Source organism: Prenolepis imparis, unplaced genomic scaffold, assembly GCF_030444845.1.
Source record: "Prenolepis imparis isolate NDT839.2.m4 unplaced genomic scaffold, iyPreImpa1.0 SCAF_66, whole genome shotgun sequence".
NCBI classification, from domain to species: domain Eukaryota; kingdom Metazoa; phylum Arthropoda; class Insecta; order Hymenoptera; family Formicidae; genus Prenolepis; species Prenolepis imparis.
In genome coordinates this window covers 95,406-111,928 of record NW_028141224.1, presented here as the reverse complement: position 1 = coordinate 111,928, position 16,523 = coordinate 95,406, and the positions used below count along the sequence as shown (strand labels likewise).

The following is a 16,523-nucleotide window of genomic DNA, read 5'->3' as shown; positions in this document are numbered from 1 at the left end:
TGAGTGCCGCCGCTATTCCGTTGGCTTTTTCGGGCAGACGACCGAAATGTTCGTCAAAGCGCCAAGTTCCGTCCAGCCATAGGCCCAAATATTTAATATTTGGCCCCAGCCGAACGGGGATGCCGTCCACGATAACGTGGGCCCCTGGTGGCTTCCCCCGGGAGCCATCATGGAAATAGATGGCCTCCGTTTTATGGGGAGCCACCTTCAAGCCCAGTCCCTTTATTGAGCGCACCACGCAGGCCACCGCTAAATTCGCCTTCCTCCTCGCGTCCCCCCCGTCGTTCCCCCCGGCCAGGACTATTGTGTCGTCTGCATAGCAGACGACACGGCAGCCGGGAGGAGGGCAGAACGGAGCACTTTGTCATACGTGATGTCCCACAGCAATGGGCCCAAAACTGACCCCTGTGGGATACCACATGACACCTTCCTTCCGCGTTGAGCACCGGTTTTGTCCCGGTACTCTAGGCTTCGTTCTCTGAAGTAGGCCTTTACGACCTCCACGAGGTATGGAGGGGCGCGCCATGATCCTCAAGGGCGCCCCTCACCTTTCCCCAGGGCAGGGTGTTAAATGCGTTGGTTATATCCAACGATACACCAACCACCACCCTGCCCTCTTCAGCTTCGGATTCCGCGAACGAGCGGACGCGTAGAATCGCGTCCGTCGTGGATTTATTTTCGCGGAATCCGAACTGGTCCTCGTGGAGGTCCGGCCCCACTTCCCTCATCTGCCTGACGAGTCGGTCGGCTATTACTCGCTCGAAGATCTTGCCGACCTCATCGAGCAGGCAGATGGGCCTATACGCGGAAGGTGCTCCATCTGTTCTGCCCCCTTTAGGGATAAGGACTAACTTAGCCTTACCCCAGACTGGGGGGAACTCTCCTGCCTTGAGGCAGTCGGTATACAGCCTCTTTATTGGCCCTGACAGGTGCGTCATGGCATATAGCCAGACCCTTCCGAGAATGCCATCAGGCCCCGGGGCTTTGTTGCCCCGGGCTCTGAGTCTCTTGGCAATCCCGGCCAGTTCGGCACTGGACACTTCGTATTCCTCCTCCCACGCGACGGGTTCCCTTATATGTAGTTCGGGAACCCTGTCGCATTGTGGGAAGAGGGTCGATAGAATGTTTTCTAATACTTCAGTGTCCAGTGCCTCCGTCACGGGGGGCGTCCATCTTCGCAGTTTTTTCATAACTGCCATGTATGGACGCCCCAAGGGTCCGCATTGAGGCCCTGGAGCTGTTCGTCCCAGGACCTCGCCTTTGACGCTCTGATGGCGGCGCTCAGGGTGTTACGAGCTGATCTGTAACGCTCGAGCGCCTCTGCCACGCCCTCGTCATCGTCGCCGACACCTCTCCTTCTCCTTCTCTTAAAGCGGCGTCTGGCCTGGACGGAGGTGCGTCTCAAGTCCGCAATCTCCTCCGTCCACCAGTACGCCGCTCTTTGCGACCTCGGCTTGACTCGGGGCATGGAGATGTCACAAGCATCCCTCATGGTTTCCCCGAGCCATGCCACCTGGTCCTCTATCCCTTGCGGTCCTTCTGCACCGGGCCAGGTGGCTGAGAGTATGGCTGCCATCAACCTGTCAGGGTCCAACTTAGCTAGGGCCCACCTTTTGGGCGGGTCCCCCCTTTGGGCGCGGTTCAGCACCCTCTCCTCTTCCATCACCCGCCAGTCCTCAATCCTGTCCGCCGCATGGGGAGATGCCCATGTTAAATCCACGATGGACTCCCCCTGCGGCCTGACTAGGGTGCTGCTCGTCCCCTGATTAATGATACAGAGGCCGAGTACCGCTGCCCAATCTTCCAGGACCCTGCCTTTGCGGTCTGTTCGCCGGGAGCCCCAATGCGCCGATTTGGCATTAAAGTCCCCGGCGACCACAATAGGTTCGGGGAGTCTCCTTTGGACGACGAGTGAGATCTCGTCGAGGATATCCCCGAACGTGGCAGAGTCCACACTGGGGGGGATGTAACACCCGATTACCCACAGTGGGCCCCACTCTACGGCTGTATACCCGCGCCCACCTCCAATCTTCGTGCATGGGGGAGAGCCTGTCTCCATTCTACAAGTGATCGCGACCGAGCCGTTGTCGTTCGTGGTCCAGCACGGATTATCCGCTGGGACACGATACGGCTCAGCCGCGATCCCAACTCCGCATCTCCACTGCCCCAGAGTGTGCAAGAATAAGTCTTGTGCCCTGGCGCAGTGGTTCAGGTTCGCCTGAAGGAGGCCTATTTTTTTCGCCATAACTGGCGATGCTTAAGCCTCCTCCATGACTACTTCCACGAGCTCACTACTTTGAGCTACGGGCGTGTCCGCTCCCTCCTTCTTCGCCTTATTGGAGGCGCCCCTTACCCTACGCTTACGTTGAGGTTTGGGCGCCTCCTTTGTCTGGCCTTGGGCGAGCCCGGGGGAGGCAACGCCATCCCCGGAGCCACCCTCGGCCCCTCCTCTCTCCTCTCCCATTGTGCTTTGGAAAAGCCTGGGGGAGGCTACGCCATCCCCGTAGCCCCCCTTGGCTCCTCCTCCCTTCGCCACCGAGGCCTGGAGGTCTCAACCACCCCCCGAGAAATAACCGCTGCGATAGCGGAGAACGGGGGGTGTGAGGCCGAAGAGATAAAGGTAGGGGACATCCATATGTTCCCCAATGGAATGAGTACGGCGTGGGTGAGATGCCCCCTATTAGCGCCCAACAAAATAGTGGCCGCAGGCAGGATGCAAATAGGATGGGCGCTGGTTGGGGCGCAGCTGCTGGAAAACAGTCCCCTCCAATGCTACAAGTGTTTGGAGGGGGGCCATGTGAGGCAACGGTGCCCCAACAGCGTCGATAGGAGCGGGCTCTGCTACAGGTGCGGAAAGGAGGGCCATGAAGCTAAGAGCTGCAGGGAGGTTGCACACTGCGCAGTGTGCAAAGCAAGAAACCTCCCTGCAAATCACCGCTCGGGAGGAAAGGCGTGCCCTACCGTACAGAAGGGCACGAGGGGGCTGGCTCTAAACCGAATGAGCAAGAGCCAGCCCGCCCCTCCCGCGGCGGAAAGGGAAGAGGCTGGAAGGTCCTCATCCGCGGCGGGCAGAGCCCCCACTCCTCTCCCCACGCAAGAAAGGAGAAAGGCGGAGAAAAAAGATTATCCTCCCGCAGCGGGCGGTAATAAGCGCAGGAGGCTGCGAGAGGATATCGGTGATAAAGACTCCGCCTCCGACATGGAGGTGGAGAGGAAAAAGGGCCCCGAGAGTGGCCGGGATGACCTGTAGAGTCATACAGGCAAACCTGAACCACTCCGGGGCGGCGCAGAATCTCCTCGTCGATCAGACGATGGCCGAGGAGGACTGCGGTCTGGGGATCCTCTCGGAACCATATAACGTCCGAGAGGGCCCCAGATGGGCGGTCAGCCAAGACGGCACGGCGTCCATCGTCTGGAGGGGCGCCGCGAACTCCCCTCCCATAGAGCCGTACGCCAAAGGGAGGGGATTCGTGGCGGTCCTCTGGGAGCCCACCGCGATTGTAAGTGTCTACCTGCCTCCGAGCCTGAACAGGCAAAGTTATGCCAACAGGCTGGAGGAGGTAGGTAGACAAGTAAGGGGCCTCTCTCCACGCCCCACAATAATCGCGGGTGACTTCAACGCTAAGTAAGGCGTTTGGTGGTCCCCGCGGCGGGACCGGAGAGGGGACCTTGTGTTGGATTGGGCGGCGGACCACGGTCTGAACATCATAAATTCTGGTGCACAAAACACGTGCGTCAGAATGCGGGGGGGCTCCATCGTCGACTTGACGTGGGCAAACCCCCCCGCTCAACGGCTAATCAGCCGTTGGAGGGTGACGGCGGAGAGAGAGACTCTATCTGACCACCAACAGATAGAGTTCTCCGTCGCTACCACCGCGGGGCGGACCGTGGCTCGCCGCCAAGAAAGGAAAAGGAAGGAGAAGCGGTGGGTCCTGAAGAAACTTGATGGGGAGACGTTTATGACTTCGATCCACTGTGCCCTCATGACTAGAGAGAGGACACAGGGGATCGAAGTCTGGAAGGCAACCTAGGCTGGATCCTCGGCACTATGGAGGCGGCATGTGACGCCTCCATGCCCAGGTCCAACCCCCGGCCACTAAAAAAGGCCTATTGGTGGTCGGAAGATCTAGCGGATCTGCGGAGGAAGCTGATACGCAGTAAAAGGCGTGTCGGCCGACTCCGCAGACGAGAAGGAAGCGAAGACGCATGGAGGGAGTACAGGTCCCTCAGTGATGAGCTCCGCCGTGAGATACGGGCGGCAAGGGCGAGGTCCTGGGGGGAGTTACTTTTCTCTTTGGACAAAGATCCGTGGGGACGCCCCTACAAGATGGTGCTTGGGAAACTCAAGCAGGGGGCGTCCCCAGTGACGGAGTCAGCGGATCCCCTCCTCGTCCAACAGATTATAAACATTCTATTCCCCGTAATGGAAGACGGTCTTAACGACCCAATTCCAGAGCGGGAAGTGGAGTGGGACGAGGAGGAGATGCATGTCTCGAGAGGAGAGCTGAGGGACGTCGTCAGAAAGATTAAGCCCGGCAAAGCGCCGGGCCCTGACGGCGTCCTAGGGAGGGCATGGAGCCTCGCCCATAGGGAGCTCAATAGGGATGCCGTCAAAATTCGAGATTTCGAGAATCTCCTCTTGTCTCGTCTCGAATTCGAGACAAGATCGAGACGAGATTTTTCTGTTGAGATTTCAAGACAAGACAAGAGTTTACATTCGAGATTCTCGAAAATCTCGAGTCTTGAAAATTATTGAAATTTGTCTATATTTTCGTAAAATATTTCCCAGCTTATAGAAAATGTTGATTCAAATCGATATTTATTCCTATTATATATATATATCAATTTAATATATAACACTGTCCCCGACAAAATTTAACTTTTTTTTCTCGTTTGCTTGTGGTATGTCATTTCTGAAGATTTTTGGTCATATCTTAATAAATATATAAACAATTTTTTTCTTAGAATAATAAATAAGTCACTCTTTCATATTAATAAATCACTTTATTGCACTAATTATAAGTATTTAAAACGCAGCAAAAAGATAAAATAGATCAGTAAAACAGCTTTGGTTTAACGCACGAAGAAGTATTCGCTATTCGCCAAATAAGATTTTAGAAATTAAACATGTAGCCCATGAATTTAAACAAAGTAGATATCTCGCCGATTCCTCGCATAATCTATTTCTTTGTTTAGTTATAATTAGCCCTGTTACAGAGAATAATCTCTCTGATGGAACGGATGTTGCGCAAATACTCAAAAAGTCTTTTGCCATTTCAGATAGACATGGATACACATGGGTGTGCTTTGACCACCATTCTAAAATATCTTCATTTTTATCTGCTCTTTTACAATTCAAATATTCATTAATTTCTTTATTCCAATCATTGTCATTTGAAGCTGAATTGTTCTCATACAGTGAATGTATATCAATTGTATCTGGATCAGAATTAAATGTTGCATTGGTTAAATCTGGAGAATAACTTTGTTCGGAAGATATTTTAAAGTAATTTTCTTTATATATTTTTTTGAATTTTTCCAACGATTGACTTAGCAACTCTTTTCCCCAATTAGTTAAATTAAATGTTTCTAATTTATGTCTAGGATCTAAGAGTAATACAATGCAATAAATCCAATTTGTCTTATTATAATATTTAATTAATTTATCCCTTGCTGCTTGAAATGCCAAAAGCAAATTTTCATCGGTTCCACATCTGTCTTCTTTATGATTTAATAATTGCATCATATTGTCTATTTTATCTAGTAGCATATTAAATGCTACTATGACTAGCGGCAAAGTAGCATACTTGTCTCCTCCAAGAAGAGTGGAAACTAATTTAAAATTTTTTAAAAATACGCTAATCTGTTTTAATAAGTACCATTCATCGTCTGTTAACAGAAAACGTTCAATGTTCATATCATTACTAGTGCTACAAAGTGCATTCAGAGCTGAACACATTGATAATCCACATTCGATCATGTCGTATGTTGAATTCCAACGCGTTGCTACGTCAATTATCGGCAATAAGTACTTCGTGTCTGTTATGTAACAACTACTTTTTAATTTATTGCGAAGTTGTTCCGATCTTTTTAATTTTATAAAAATGCTTCTTAATTTAAGAACTGGTGTTTTAACAGATTCATAATCGTCGTCATTATCTATTTCATTTTCGCGCGTCTCTTCACTGACTAATTTCTTTAAAGAATCCTGCACAGCTAAATTTAAAATGTGCGCAAAGCAGCGAAAATGTTGGTTTTCAACATCAAAAACTAGTGAATTGTTTATCATAAGTTTTCCGAATTGTTCAATGAATGTAGAATTTGACGCAGCATTATCTAACGTTATGCCCTGAATTTTTTCTAAAATGCCTTTATCTTCTAAACATGCAAAAAATATTTCTACGATATCTTTTCCTGTGTGGCGACCATTCGAAGCGACGAAATCTAAAGCAACGGAAACCAATTTCCAATCATCATTGATAAAATGTGCAGTTATCCCATAATATGATTTTCCTGCAACAGATGTCTAACCATCTAATGTGAATGATATTTTAGATTTGTTTTGCATCAAGGTGTCAATTACAGATTTTTGTATATCTGTAAAGACTTGTACAACTTTTGCACGCATCGTGGTACGCTTTGGCATATTAATTTTAGGATTGAGAAGTGTAAAAAATTCTTGCGTTTCTTGATCATCGAAAAAGTTAAAAGGCAGATACTTCATTGCTATCCATTTCACAATCTTGCGATCTAAATAGATCTGATTTGTTATAATTGGCATGGACTGTAATAAAAAAAATAAAAAATGAATTAAATTATCGGTCATCAGTTAGTAAAAATAAAATAATTAATAATCGTATTTCATATTTATATAAAGCATATATTCATTATTCAGTTTTTTTAAATTTAAATGAAAGATAAAATTAATTATTTAAAAAAGATTATATTGTATATGTGTGTGTGTGTGTATTGTTGATTGGATAAATATGTATTTTATATATATTTGTGAGAACATTATTATCCAAAATTAATGCGTAAATTCGTCAGGTTTTCATTGTATCATAATTTTTTTCACCTCTAAATTACGACTCTGTATATACTCAATTAATTATTCTCTATCTTTTGTAATGTAACACTACAAAAACATACCTGCTTAAACGTATCATGAATAGATAATTGTTTCGAAGATACTCTTGGAGAGTTTGAATTTCCGAATATGGTTTCATAAATCTTTGCATGATTCCTTTGCAGATGACTCTTAAGACCAGTTGTATTAGAGTTCGTCATTTTTATTGTCTTCTTTTGAGTTTTACACAACTTGCAGACTCCAACTTTTGCATCTTTTATAATCTTGATGTTAAAATAACTTTTAACTTTTAAGGTTGTATTTTTTTTATTGATTTCGTTAATTTCTTGTTTTTCACTACAATTATTTGTCACTTCGTTTACGTCTATGTCACTGTCATTATCACTGATATTTGGTTCATTTTCTACGCTCCTTTTTCTTTTTGTAAACATTTTAAAAATTCAGTAAAGCTCCGTAGTCTGCTGACGTTTGGCCTTACGAAACACAACGCCGATTTTATGTGATGCTGTAGTTCGATTCTGAATTTAACGAGTGCTAGAATCTATAATATATCGTGCGGGCGAATCTTCTGCGACTCATGGCGTGTACATGCCACATGCTTATATATGCTTATTTTCAAAAGCTTCACCGCCGTTTCCGCCGGCTAACCGGCTTGCGGTGCGGCTTCTGTCATCGGATCTAAGTGAACGCCGATCAGTGAAATTATGCCGCTATCGCTATACGCCAATTGGTAAAATTACGCCGCTATCTTAAAAAGTATCGCTATCTTAGAGAGTCCGTTTAAACAAAAGGAGTTGGATCTTTCAGATCCTACATAAAACAATTTCTTTTGCAAATGGCATTTTGGTTTTCGAGAAATTTCGAGAATTTCAAGACGAGACGAGATTCTCGAGTTCGAGATCAAGACAAGAATATACATTTCAAGATTTTTTCGAGACAAGGACGAGATTGTCCAGAATCTCGTCTTGTCTCGTCTTGTGGCATCCCTAGAGCTCAAAGATGAATTGAGGGACCTGTACACCTACTGTCTACGGCAGGGAAAGTTCCCCCCAGTTTGGAAGAAGGAGAATATCGTCCTTCTCCCAAAGGGGGGCAAGCCGCGGGACCAACCTTCCGCGTACCGGCCGATCTGTTTGTTGGACGAGGCGGGAAAGATATTCGAACGAATAATCTGTGACCGCCCCGTCCGGCACCTGTCTCGGGGGGGTCCGAACCTGAACTCGGACCAATACGGATTCCGGGTCGGGCGTTCCACTATCGATGCAGTCGATAGGGTGCGCTCGATCGCGGGGTCCGCTGCGGAGGAGGAAGGGGTGACATTGGCGATATCATTAGATATCGCCAATGCGTTTAACACCCTGCCCTGGCGACGGGTGGGAGAGGCCTTTTTTTTTTTTTTTTTTTTTGTTACGCTGTGGGAACCTCATGGTACCACTCACCTCCCGGGTAGGGGATGAGGGTTATGTGGGACTCTTGTCCCCCATCACCGATTCACGTATGAATCGGCGATGGGGTCCAAGACCTACCGTACTAAAACCACAGCGGGTACCTACGCTGGCGCTTATGGGGATGGCAAGGCACGAGCTATTGCATCACTTCTTGCCATCCCCTGGCCCTACCTTCCCAGGAGAGCATCTTCCCCGAAGGGAAGATACTCTTTCCCGCGAAAACCATCGTGCGGTCCTTCCCGGTTGCGGCGCAGGGGGGCACCACCCCCACGCCGCGCCCTCCCAAAAAATTTGGGGGGCGGGGTCACGGCTCGAGTCTTCCCGCTTGAGCCGCCACCCCTCGCTCCCGGAACGGGGCTCCCTCTCCCTCCCAAAGGGGCCGAGAGATTCGGCCGACGCTCCGGGAGCTCTACTCCCGAGAGTTCCCTCCAGAAGGGGGGAAACCCTCGCCGCAGACAGTGGTGCCCTCCCACCGGCGCTCTGAGGCACCGGTGAGAGGGCCGTCCCTGCCGCGTCCCTTCCCGGGGGATCACGTGCAATGGGGCTCAGGGTATGTTCTGAGCCCCTGTGACCCCCCGTGCCCCCAGGCCGTGGTTCCCTCCCTTTGCGGGATTCGACCATCGGCCCGGGGGCACCGCCGAAGCCCTCCCCTGGAGGAGGAACTCGGCCGGGGCGGGGGGGGGCGGATGCCGCCCAACTCCCGGCCGCAGGGCTTACGCCGTGCGGCCGCCAGCCAGGCGACACCCGCCCCCGCCCTCCCCAGACAAACTTCGCCCTCTCGGGCCATCCCTTCTAGCGCCCGGCGAGGGGGGCACCGCGCCCCTTGCCCAGCATCCCGGTGTGTTTGGCCGCCTCTCTAAGAGGCGGCCCTTTCTCGGTGACATTTCTGGGGAACCTAAGTTCCCCTTCAATGTCACCGGGTCTGGCGTTGTTGGCGACGGGGTCTTCTCACTCTCACTCTTTGCCCCCCGGCGCCATCTCCCTCTTCATCCACGCGGGCTCTCTCCCGCCCCCGGCCCGTGGGAGAGGCCCTGGAGTATCACCGGGTGCCCTCCTATCTCGTCGCCGTGATAAGGGATTACTTCCGGGACAGGAAAATAGTCTATTACGACCGGGACGCGGAGGAAAACGAGAGGACGGTGTCGGGTGGTGTTCCACAGGGGTCAGTGCTAGGCCCACTGCTGTGGAACATCACCTACGACGTGGTCCTGCGGACTGCCCTCCCCTCTGGCTGCCAGGCTGTCTGCTATGCGGATGACACCCTGGTGCTGGCCGGAGGAAGAAACTGGGGGGAAGCCGTCGCGAGAGGCAATCTCGCGATGGCGAGGGTGGTAAGGACCATCCAGGGGGTGGGGCTCAAGGTGGCGCCCCACAAGACTGAAGCAGTCTTCTTCCACAACGGAAGACATGGGGCGCCACCAAGAGCCAAAGTTAAGGTGGCAGGCACCCCGATTTGTGTTGGGACCCAGATAAAGTATCTGGGCCTCTACCTGGACCGCCGATGGACCTTCGGCGAGCACTTTAGGCAAATAACCCCCAGAGTGGAGAGGGCGGCTATGGCTTTGGGCCGCCTTCTCCCAAACTTGGGAGGGCCTAGAGAAAGTGTTCGCCGATTATACGCTGGCACCATTCACGCCATGCTTTTGTACGGTGCCCCCATTTGGGCGGAGAAAGTGGCGGCTACTCGGCGCTTGCGCGATGCATTGCGACAAGTGCAGCGCCGGGTGGCCAACCGCATATGTAGGGGGTACCGTACGGTAAGCTGGACGGCGGTGGGGGTACTCTCCGGAGTCCCCCCTGTGGAACTCCTCGCCCGGATGTACGCAGAAGTGTACAACCGGACTCGGGAGGTGCAACAGGCGGGGGTTACACTGACGGTGTCAGACGTACCGTGAGGGGACAGTCTCGACGCGTCCTCATCGAAAGATGGTCGGGCCTGCTGGAAGACCCCAGCATGCCCGGCCAGAGGACGGTCGAGGCTGTCAGACCTTATCTGGTCCAGTGGCTGGACAGATCAAGGGGCGGGGTGTCTTACAGAACTCTCGCTCGCGCTCTCTCTCACGCTCTCGCCGGTGGTCGCGCAGTAAGCTCTCTCTTTATTAATTTCGGATCTATCGCGATGAAGTTCGCACGATAACGATTTCCGGACCCCAGCGGGTAAATCACACCACGATGACACGCAACAGGCATACACAATAGAATATCTTATACAAAGGCGCGACAACTATATAACGCGAGACGCAACATATGTGACCGAATCCCAGAGAGACGAAGATTTCGCGTTAATATTATTGACTTGCCCGAATGCGCGAAAGTACTCGCCGCTTGACGTCGATCGCTCTTATACCAAATAGTTTCCCGAATAAGGCAGAGCCCACGCGACAAAACTTCACTAAACGAGACAATCGCGTCAGAACGGACGAGACTCGGATTAACACCGTTCGGTGACACACAATCGGATGACAGACGTGATAATTATTCGATACGCTTACGGACGGATAGCCTCACCGGTACTTCTCCCTTCGACTTGGTCCCTCTCGAGTTCGTCTTTATCGTCAAAAGGATCTTAGATCGCCACACGTCTAACGAGGATGAGCAGTCGCACCAATCTGCCGGATCTAACGGCCCGAAATCGACAGCAGGATCAATTCTGCGCACGCGGGGTGCGTACGCGATAACCAATTACGGCGCCGTGCCGTCTACCGTCGTCGCGCGAGATTAGCAAGGCCGTACGGGGGTTCACAGCACCCCTCGCGATAGTGACCAAATGTTTTTATTCGCGCGGTATTTGCGCGGGATTTTGAGGCCCTCGCGACCTCGCGCCGTGGGCCTCCACGCGGCGGCCTTGTGTCCAGTATCCGACGGAGCGATAACCCGCGGGTGGGAATTTACCCTTCCGGTCTCGGGCCCTTCTTGCGCCAGTTGTCGGGCGCGTCACTGGATCTCTTGTCAGTCGATCGCCAAGGCCGAATTCCTTGGTGACGCGCTGTATTTGCTTCCTTCGTGGTTGTTCGGAAGGTCAGCTCTTGTTGTTTTTCGGCTGTATGTTCGTCTCGCTAATCTCTCCAACCGCGGCAGTTTCTCTCCTGTGATGCCAACACCTCTCTCTCTCTCTCTCTCTCTCTCTCTCTCTCTCTCTCTCTCGCTCTCTCGCGATTGGCGTGACCGCTTCGCTTTTTGCCCCGCGATTAGGCTGGGGCGGACGCGCGTCGTGACGACCACGTCACAATATATATATACTTCTTTTACAGTGAAATCACAGCCTGTAATTGTGGCTGTGGACAATCCACAGCTTCAACACACAGTATCAAAAGATGATGTTACTACTACATTGCAACGTAAGTATGAATGAATAAATAATAAATAATATATCCAGATATATATATATATATATATATTTTTTTTTTCTTACAGTGAAAAATAAAACTGCCCGATGGGCAAGAGGCGGAAGGGATCGAGAACGCGGACGCGGACGTGGACGCGACAATATTATTTATATCAATATGTAATAGTAAGTATGAAATATTTATTAAATTTAATTTAAATAAAATTAATTATAATATTCTTTATTTTACAGATTATTATTTTCTACGTCAATAAAAAAAATATATATATAAATATAAATAATACGAGTTTAGAATAATTGACCAAAACTAGCTTGAAAATGATTTATTAACAATTCACGATGTTTCGACCATGTGGTTGTGATCCTTTTCGAGTGAATATACTGAAATTTTACATATATATGGTTGGATTAAATTATTTATACAAAATCATGAACAAATCCATAAGAAGAAAAGCAGCAACTCACAAATAGACGTTGATTAAATTGTATCTCACAGTGTCACATTTATGTACGTTAAAATGGTAGAAATCACAAAGTTAAAAAGCTTAAAAAGAAGCAAGCAACATGTCATGACGAGCGATCGTCATGTCAATTTATCTTGGAACATTATGACACCAGGACCACATCGCTTATGAAGTCTTGGATTGTTTATAAGAAGAAGATCTGTACATCAAACCAACAGCTAACCTTTCTATTACGTTGCAGAAGATATGACTTAATGCCGTCACACATTAAAAATTTGAAGTTTAACTTATCGTTTCATAGTAATAATGTTAATCGTAAGTTTAATAATGTCATTATAGAATATCAACATAAACTGTTAAATTTAGAGATTAAGGATTTAAATTTTAATCTGAAATTCCTAAGATCAAGAATCAGAAATGTGGAGGAGAGTTTATCTGTTTGCTTACCTCGAGATCTAGTTAACGGTTTTTTTGAATTGAGTAAGCATAGAGTTCAAACATTTAATCACAAAAAGAAAATAAATGCAATTAAAAAACTCAATTATTTAAAACGAAAATTTGACATGAATTTGGATCCGTTTAAGAATATTGATAACTCCAAATGGCTAATCAATGTTAGTAATAAAAAGATTCCTGACACAATTTCTGATATTTTGAGCCTTGGCGATAATTTTGCACTGCCATTACAACAATCCAACAAGAGGGATTGCTTGAGCTACACATTGGATGTTGTAAAAAATATTAAGGCGAACTCATGTAAAATACCCAAGGATGTTCTAACAGATACTAGAAACTCAATTGTGTATTCACTCCAAAAATTTCTTCGAGATAAGAAACACATTGGTTATACAGATAGATTCTTTCTTAGAGGATTTTCACAGTGCCAAGAGTTTTTACATAATAATAAAGATGTTTTAGTGACTAGAGCAGATAAAGGACAAACGACTGTAGTTTTAGATAAAATTGATTATTTACAAAAAATGCAAACGGCACTTAACGATCCCTCCACATATAAGATATTAAAGAAAGATCCGATTAAACCTCTCACTAATAATTTGAACTCGCTTGTCAAGTCCTGGCGTGCTAATGACCTCATTGATGATAAAACGTATAAATATCTGAACTGTACAAACGGTAATCTTCCACGGTGTTACGGACTCCCTAAGATACATAAGAGTGGTTTCCCGTTACGAATTATTGTTTCGTCACTTGGCAGCCCACTATACAATATATCGAGTTACATCCACAACATAATACTTTGCTCTATTAAAAAACCTAACTCACATATTAGAGACAGCTAGTCTTTCGTTAAAATTATTAAGGATAGAACCATAGATGACAGTGAATTGATGATATCTTTGGATGTCACCTCACTTTTTAATAACATCCCCAAAGACTTAGTTTTGAAAGCAATAACAAAACGATGGGATGATATATCAAGAAAAACTAAATTAAATTTGGCGTTTTTTTATACGCGATTGAAACCATTCTTCAACCAGTTTTTGCTTTGATGGACAATTTTACGAACAAATCTTCGGCAGTCCGATGGGATCCCCGTTATCCCCAATCTTAGCTGATATAGTTATGGATGATCTCGAATCACACTGTTTAAATTCGTTGGGTTTTTGCGTTCCTGTATATTACAGATATGTCGACGACATCTTCGCTATAGTACCACACACAAAAATAAACGAAATACTAACTACGTTTAATAATTACCACGAACGGTTACAATTCACATACGAAATCGAATGTAATTCTTCAATTAATTTTTTGAACACTACTGTCATTCGTAGCGGTAATAAACTTATAACGAATTGGTATAAAAAACCTACATGGTCGGGTAGATACATAAATTATTTTTCGAATCATCCTTTCAAATACAAATGCAACACTATCTATAATCTCGTTGACCACGCGTTACGTTTATCTGACGACCTTTTCCACACAGATAACATTAAAACAGTCAAGAATATTCTGTTAAACAATGGTTTCCCTAAACAAATTATTAAACGTTTTATACATAAACCAATCAATTTTTTAAAGTACAATAACAATACAAATAGCACCATGGACTGTGAACCACCGGAAAAAATTCCATACATTTCGTTACCATATGTTAGGGAAGTTACTGACAATATTGCATATTCATTAAAAAATATTGGTTTAAATGTCGTCTATAGTTTACCTAAAAAACTTAATACTCTAATAAAACGGGGTAAAGATATCCTACCTAAAGATCAAAATACGAATGTAGTTTACCAAATAAAATGCAGCGATTGTACGGCCTCATATATAGGCCAGACAAAAAGACATCTTTGCAGACACGAGTCAAAGACACGAGTCAAAGAACATTGTAATAACATTAAATTACATCCGTCATCTCATTCCGTCGTAAGTAAACACAGATCGGACCTCGGGCATGATTTCGATTGCAAAACATATAATATTTTATATAGCGAGAAAAATGTAAGAAAGAGAGAAATAGCAGAGATGTTCTTCATTAAAAAACTCGATAACACGATCAACTCACAAAAGGACACAGAGAATTGAAATAATATTTATGACAAAATAATAAAGGTCGTTTAGCTATTCTTATCTGACACTTTAACAAAAATTGACGATCGCTCGTCATGACATGTTGCTTGCTTCTTTTTAAGCTTTTTAACTTTGTGATTTCTACCATTTTAACGTACATAAATGTGACACTGTGAGATACAATTTAATCAACGTCTATTTGTGAGTTGCTGCTTTTCTTCTTATGGATTTGTTCATGATTTTGTATAAATAATTTAATCTAACCATATATATGTAAAATTTCAGTATATTCACTCGAAAAGGACCACAACCACATGGTCGAAACGTCGTGAATTGTTAATAAATCATTTTCAAGCTAGTTTTGGTCAATTATTCTAAACTCGTATTATTTATCTACTAGCGACTTGAATAACTAATCAATATAAATATAAATATATATACATGTATAAATATAAATATATAATACAAAAAATGTATCGTCTCTTTCTTTTCTTACCCTCCTCCTCCTCTCTTTTATTATTTCTTTCACATCCTTATTCTGTCTCGCTCACACTTATTTTTTCTCATTCTTTCTGTTTCTCTCTCTCTCTCTCTCTCTCTCTCTCTCTCTATATATATATATATATATATATATATATATATATATAATATAGTATGCGTATTTATTTTTTTTTCTTCACGAAGCGACATAATCTCTGAGAGATTTTTTCTTCTTCACTGTTCTCGGAAGCTTATACTCTTCGATCTCGCTTTATCCTAATTTTTTTTTATAAATGTTTTAATTAAAAATAAAATGATATTAGGAGAGCTGGATAACAAGAAAGTATACAGATATCATTCATTTATTAACTAATTTAATTATATATAAAATTAATATATCAAAAGACGGTAGTATCTTGCGTCATACAAAAATAAAATAAAATCATATTTATTAGAAGAACTGCGTAAAGAAAAATTTCTTCATATATATATAATTACAAATTTATATTAATAACTAACCTAATATTTCTTTATAATAAAATAATAATTATTTTTATTAACTAATCTAATTATTATTAATTGTTAATTAATTAATAACATACGCGCGTCATGTGAAATTTTGATTGATTGATCAAATCATCATCATTCGTACATTCATACATACGCGCATCATGTCACACACACACACACACACACACCATATCATATCATTATAATAATAAACTCTATTTGGTTTGATTGAATTCGAGGTGTCAATATACTGTTTTCTTCTGTATAATTTTCTGTACAATCTGCTTTTAATAACTATAATCTTCCACAAGATCCTTAAATTGTTCGCAAAAGGGTCTCCATTTTGCCTTTTCTGTTGGAGACTTGAGCTCATCTTCATTTATCTTATCAATCTTCATATTGAGAAAATTCTCTCTGAATACTTTATAAATTTTCTCATCATGAAGCGTGAGTTTCAAAAATTTTGGGTCGACTGAGCACAAAATCTGAAAATAGTAATAATATTAAAATAGTAATATTTTTTGCATTTTAATTCTTCATTTATTTGAACGCTTTTATATGTATAATACTTATATTTAAATAAATCTCCGCATGTTCCATAGCTTTTATTGCCCACATTGCTTCCACGGATGGCTAAAATAATAATACGA

At 45.1% G+C, this 16,523-nt stretch overlaps 1 protein-coding gene across 1 annotated transcript; it reads right to left on the bottom strand.

Moving 5' to 3' along the window:
* Window positions 1-1,186: 1,186 nt before the first annotated feature.
* LOC145947329 (uncharacterized) lies at window positions 1,187-2,245 on the bottom strand. Its single transcript, XM_083057131.1, has one exon. The coding sequence runs from the start codon at window positions 2,243-2,245 to the stop codon at window positions 1,187-1,189; it is 1,059 nt and encodes a 352-aa protein (XP_082913257.1).
* Window positions 2,246-16,523: the final 14,278 nt, after the last annotated feature.

Coding starts and splice junctions, on each gene's coding strand:
- LOC145947329 (XM_083057131.1), bottom strand. CDS start 2,245: ATGGCGAAAAAAATAGGCCTCCTTCAGGCGAACCTGAACCACTGCGCC.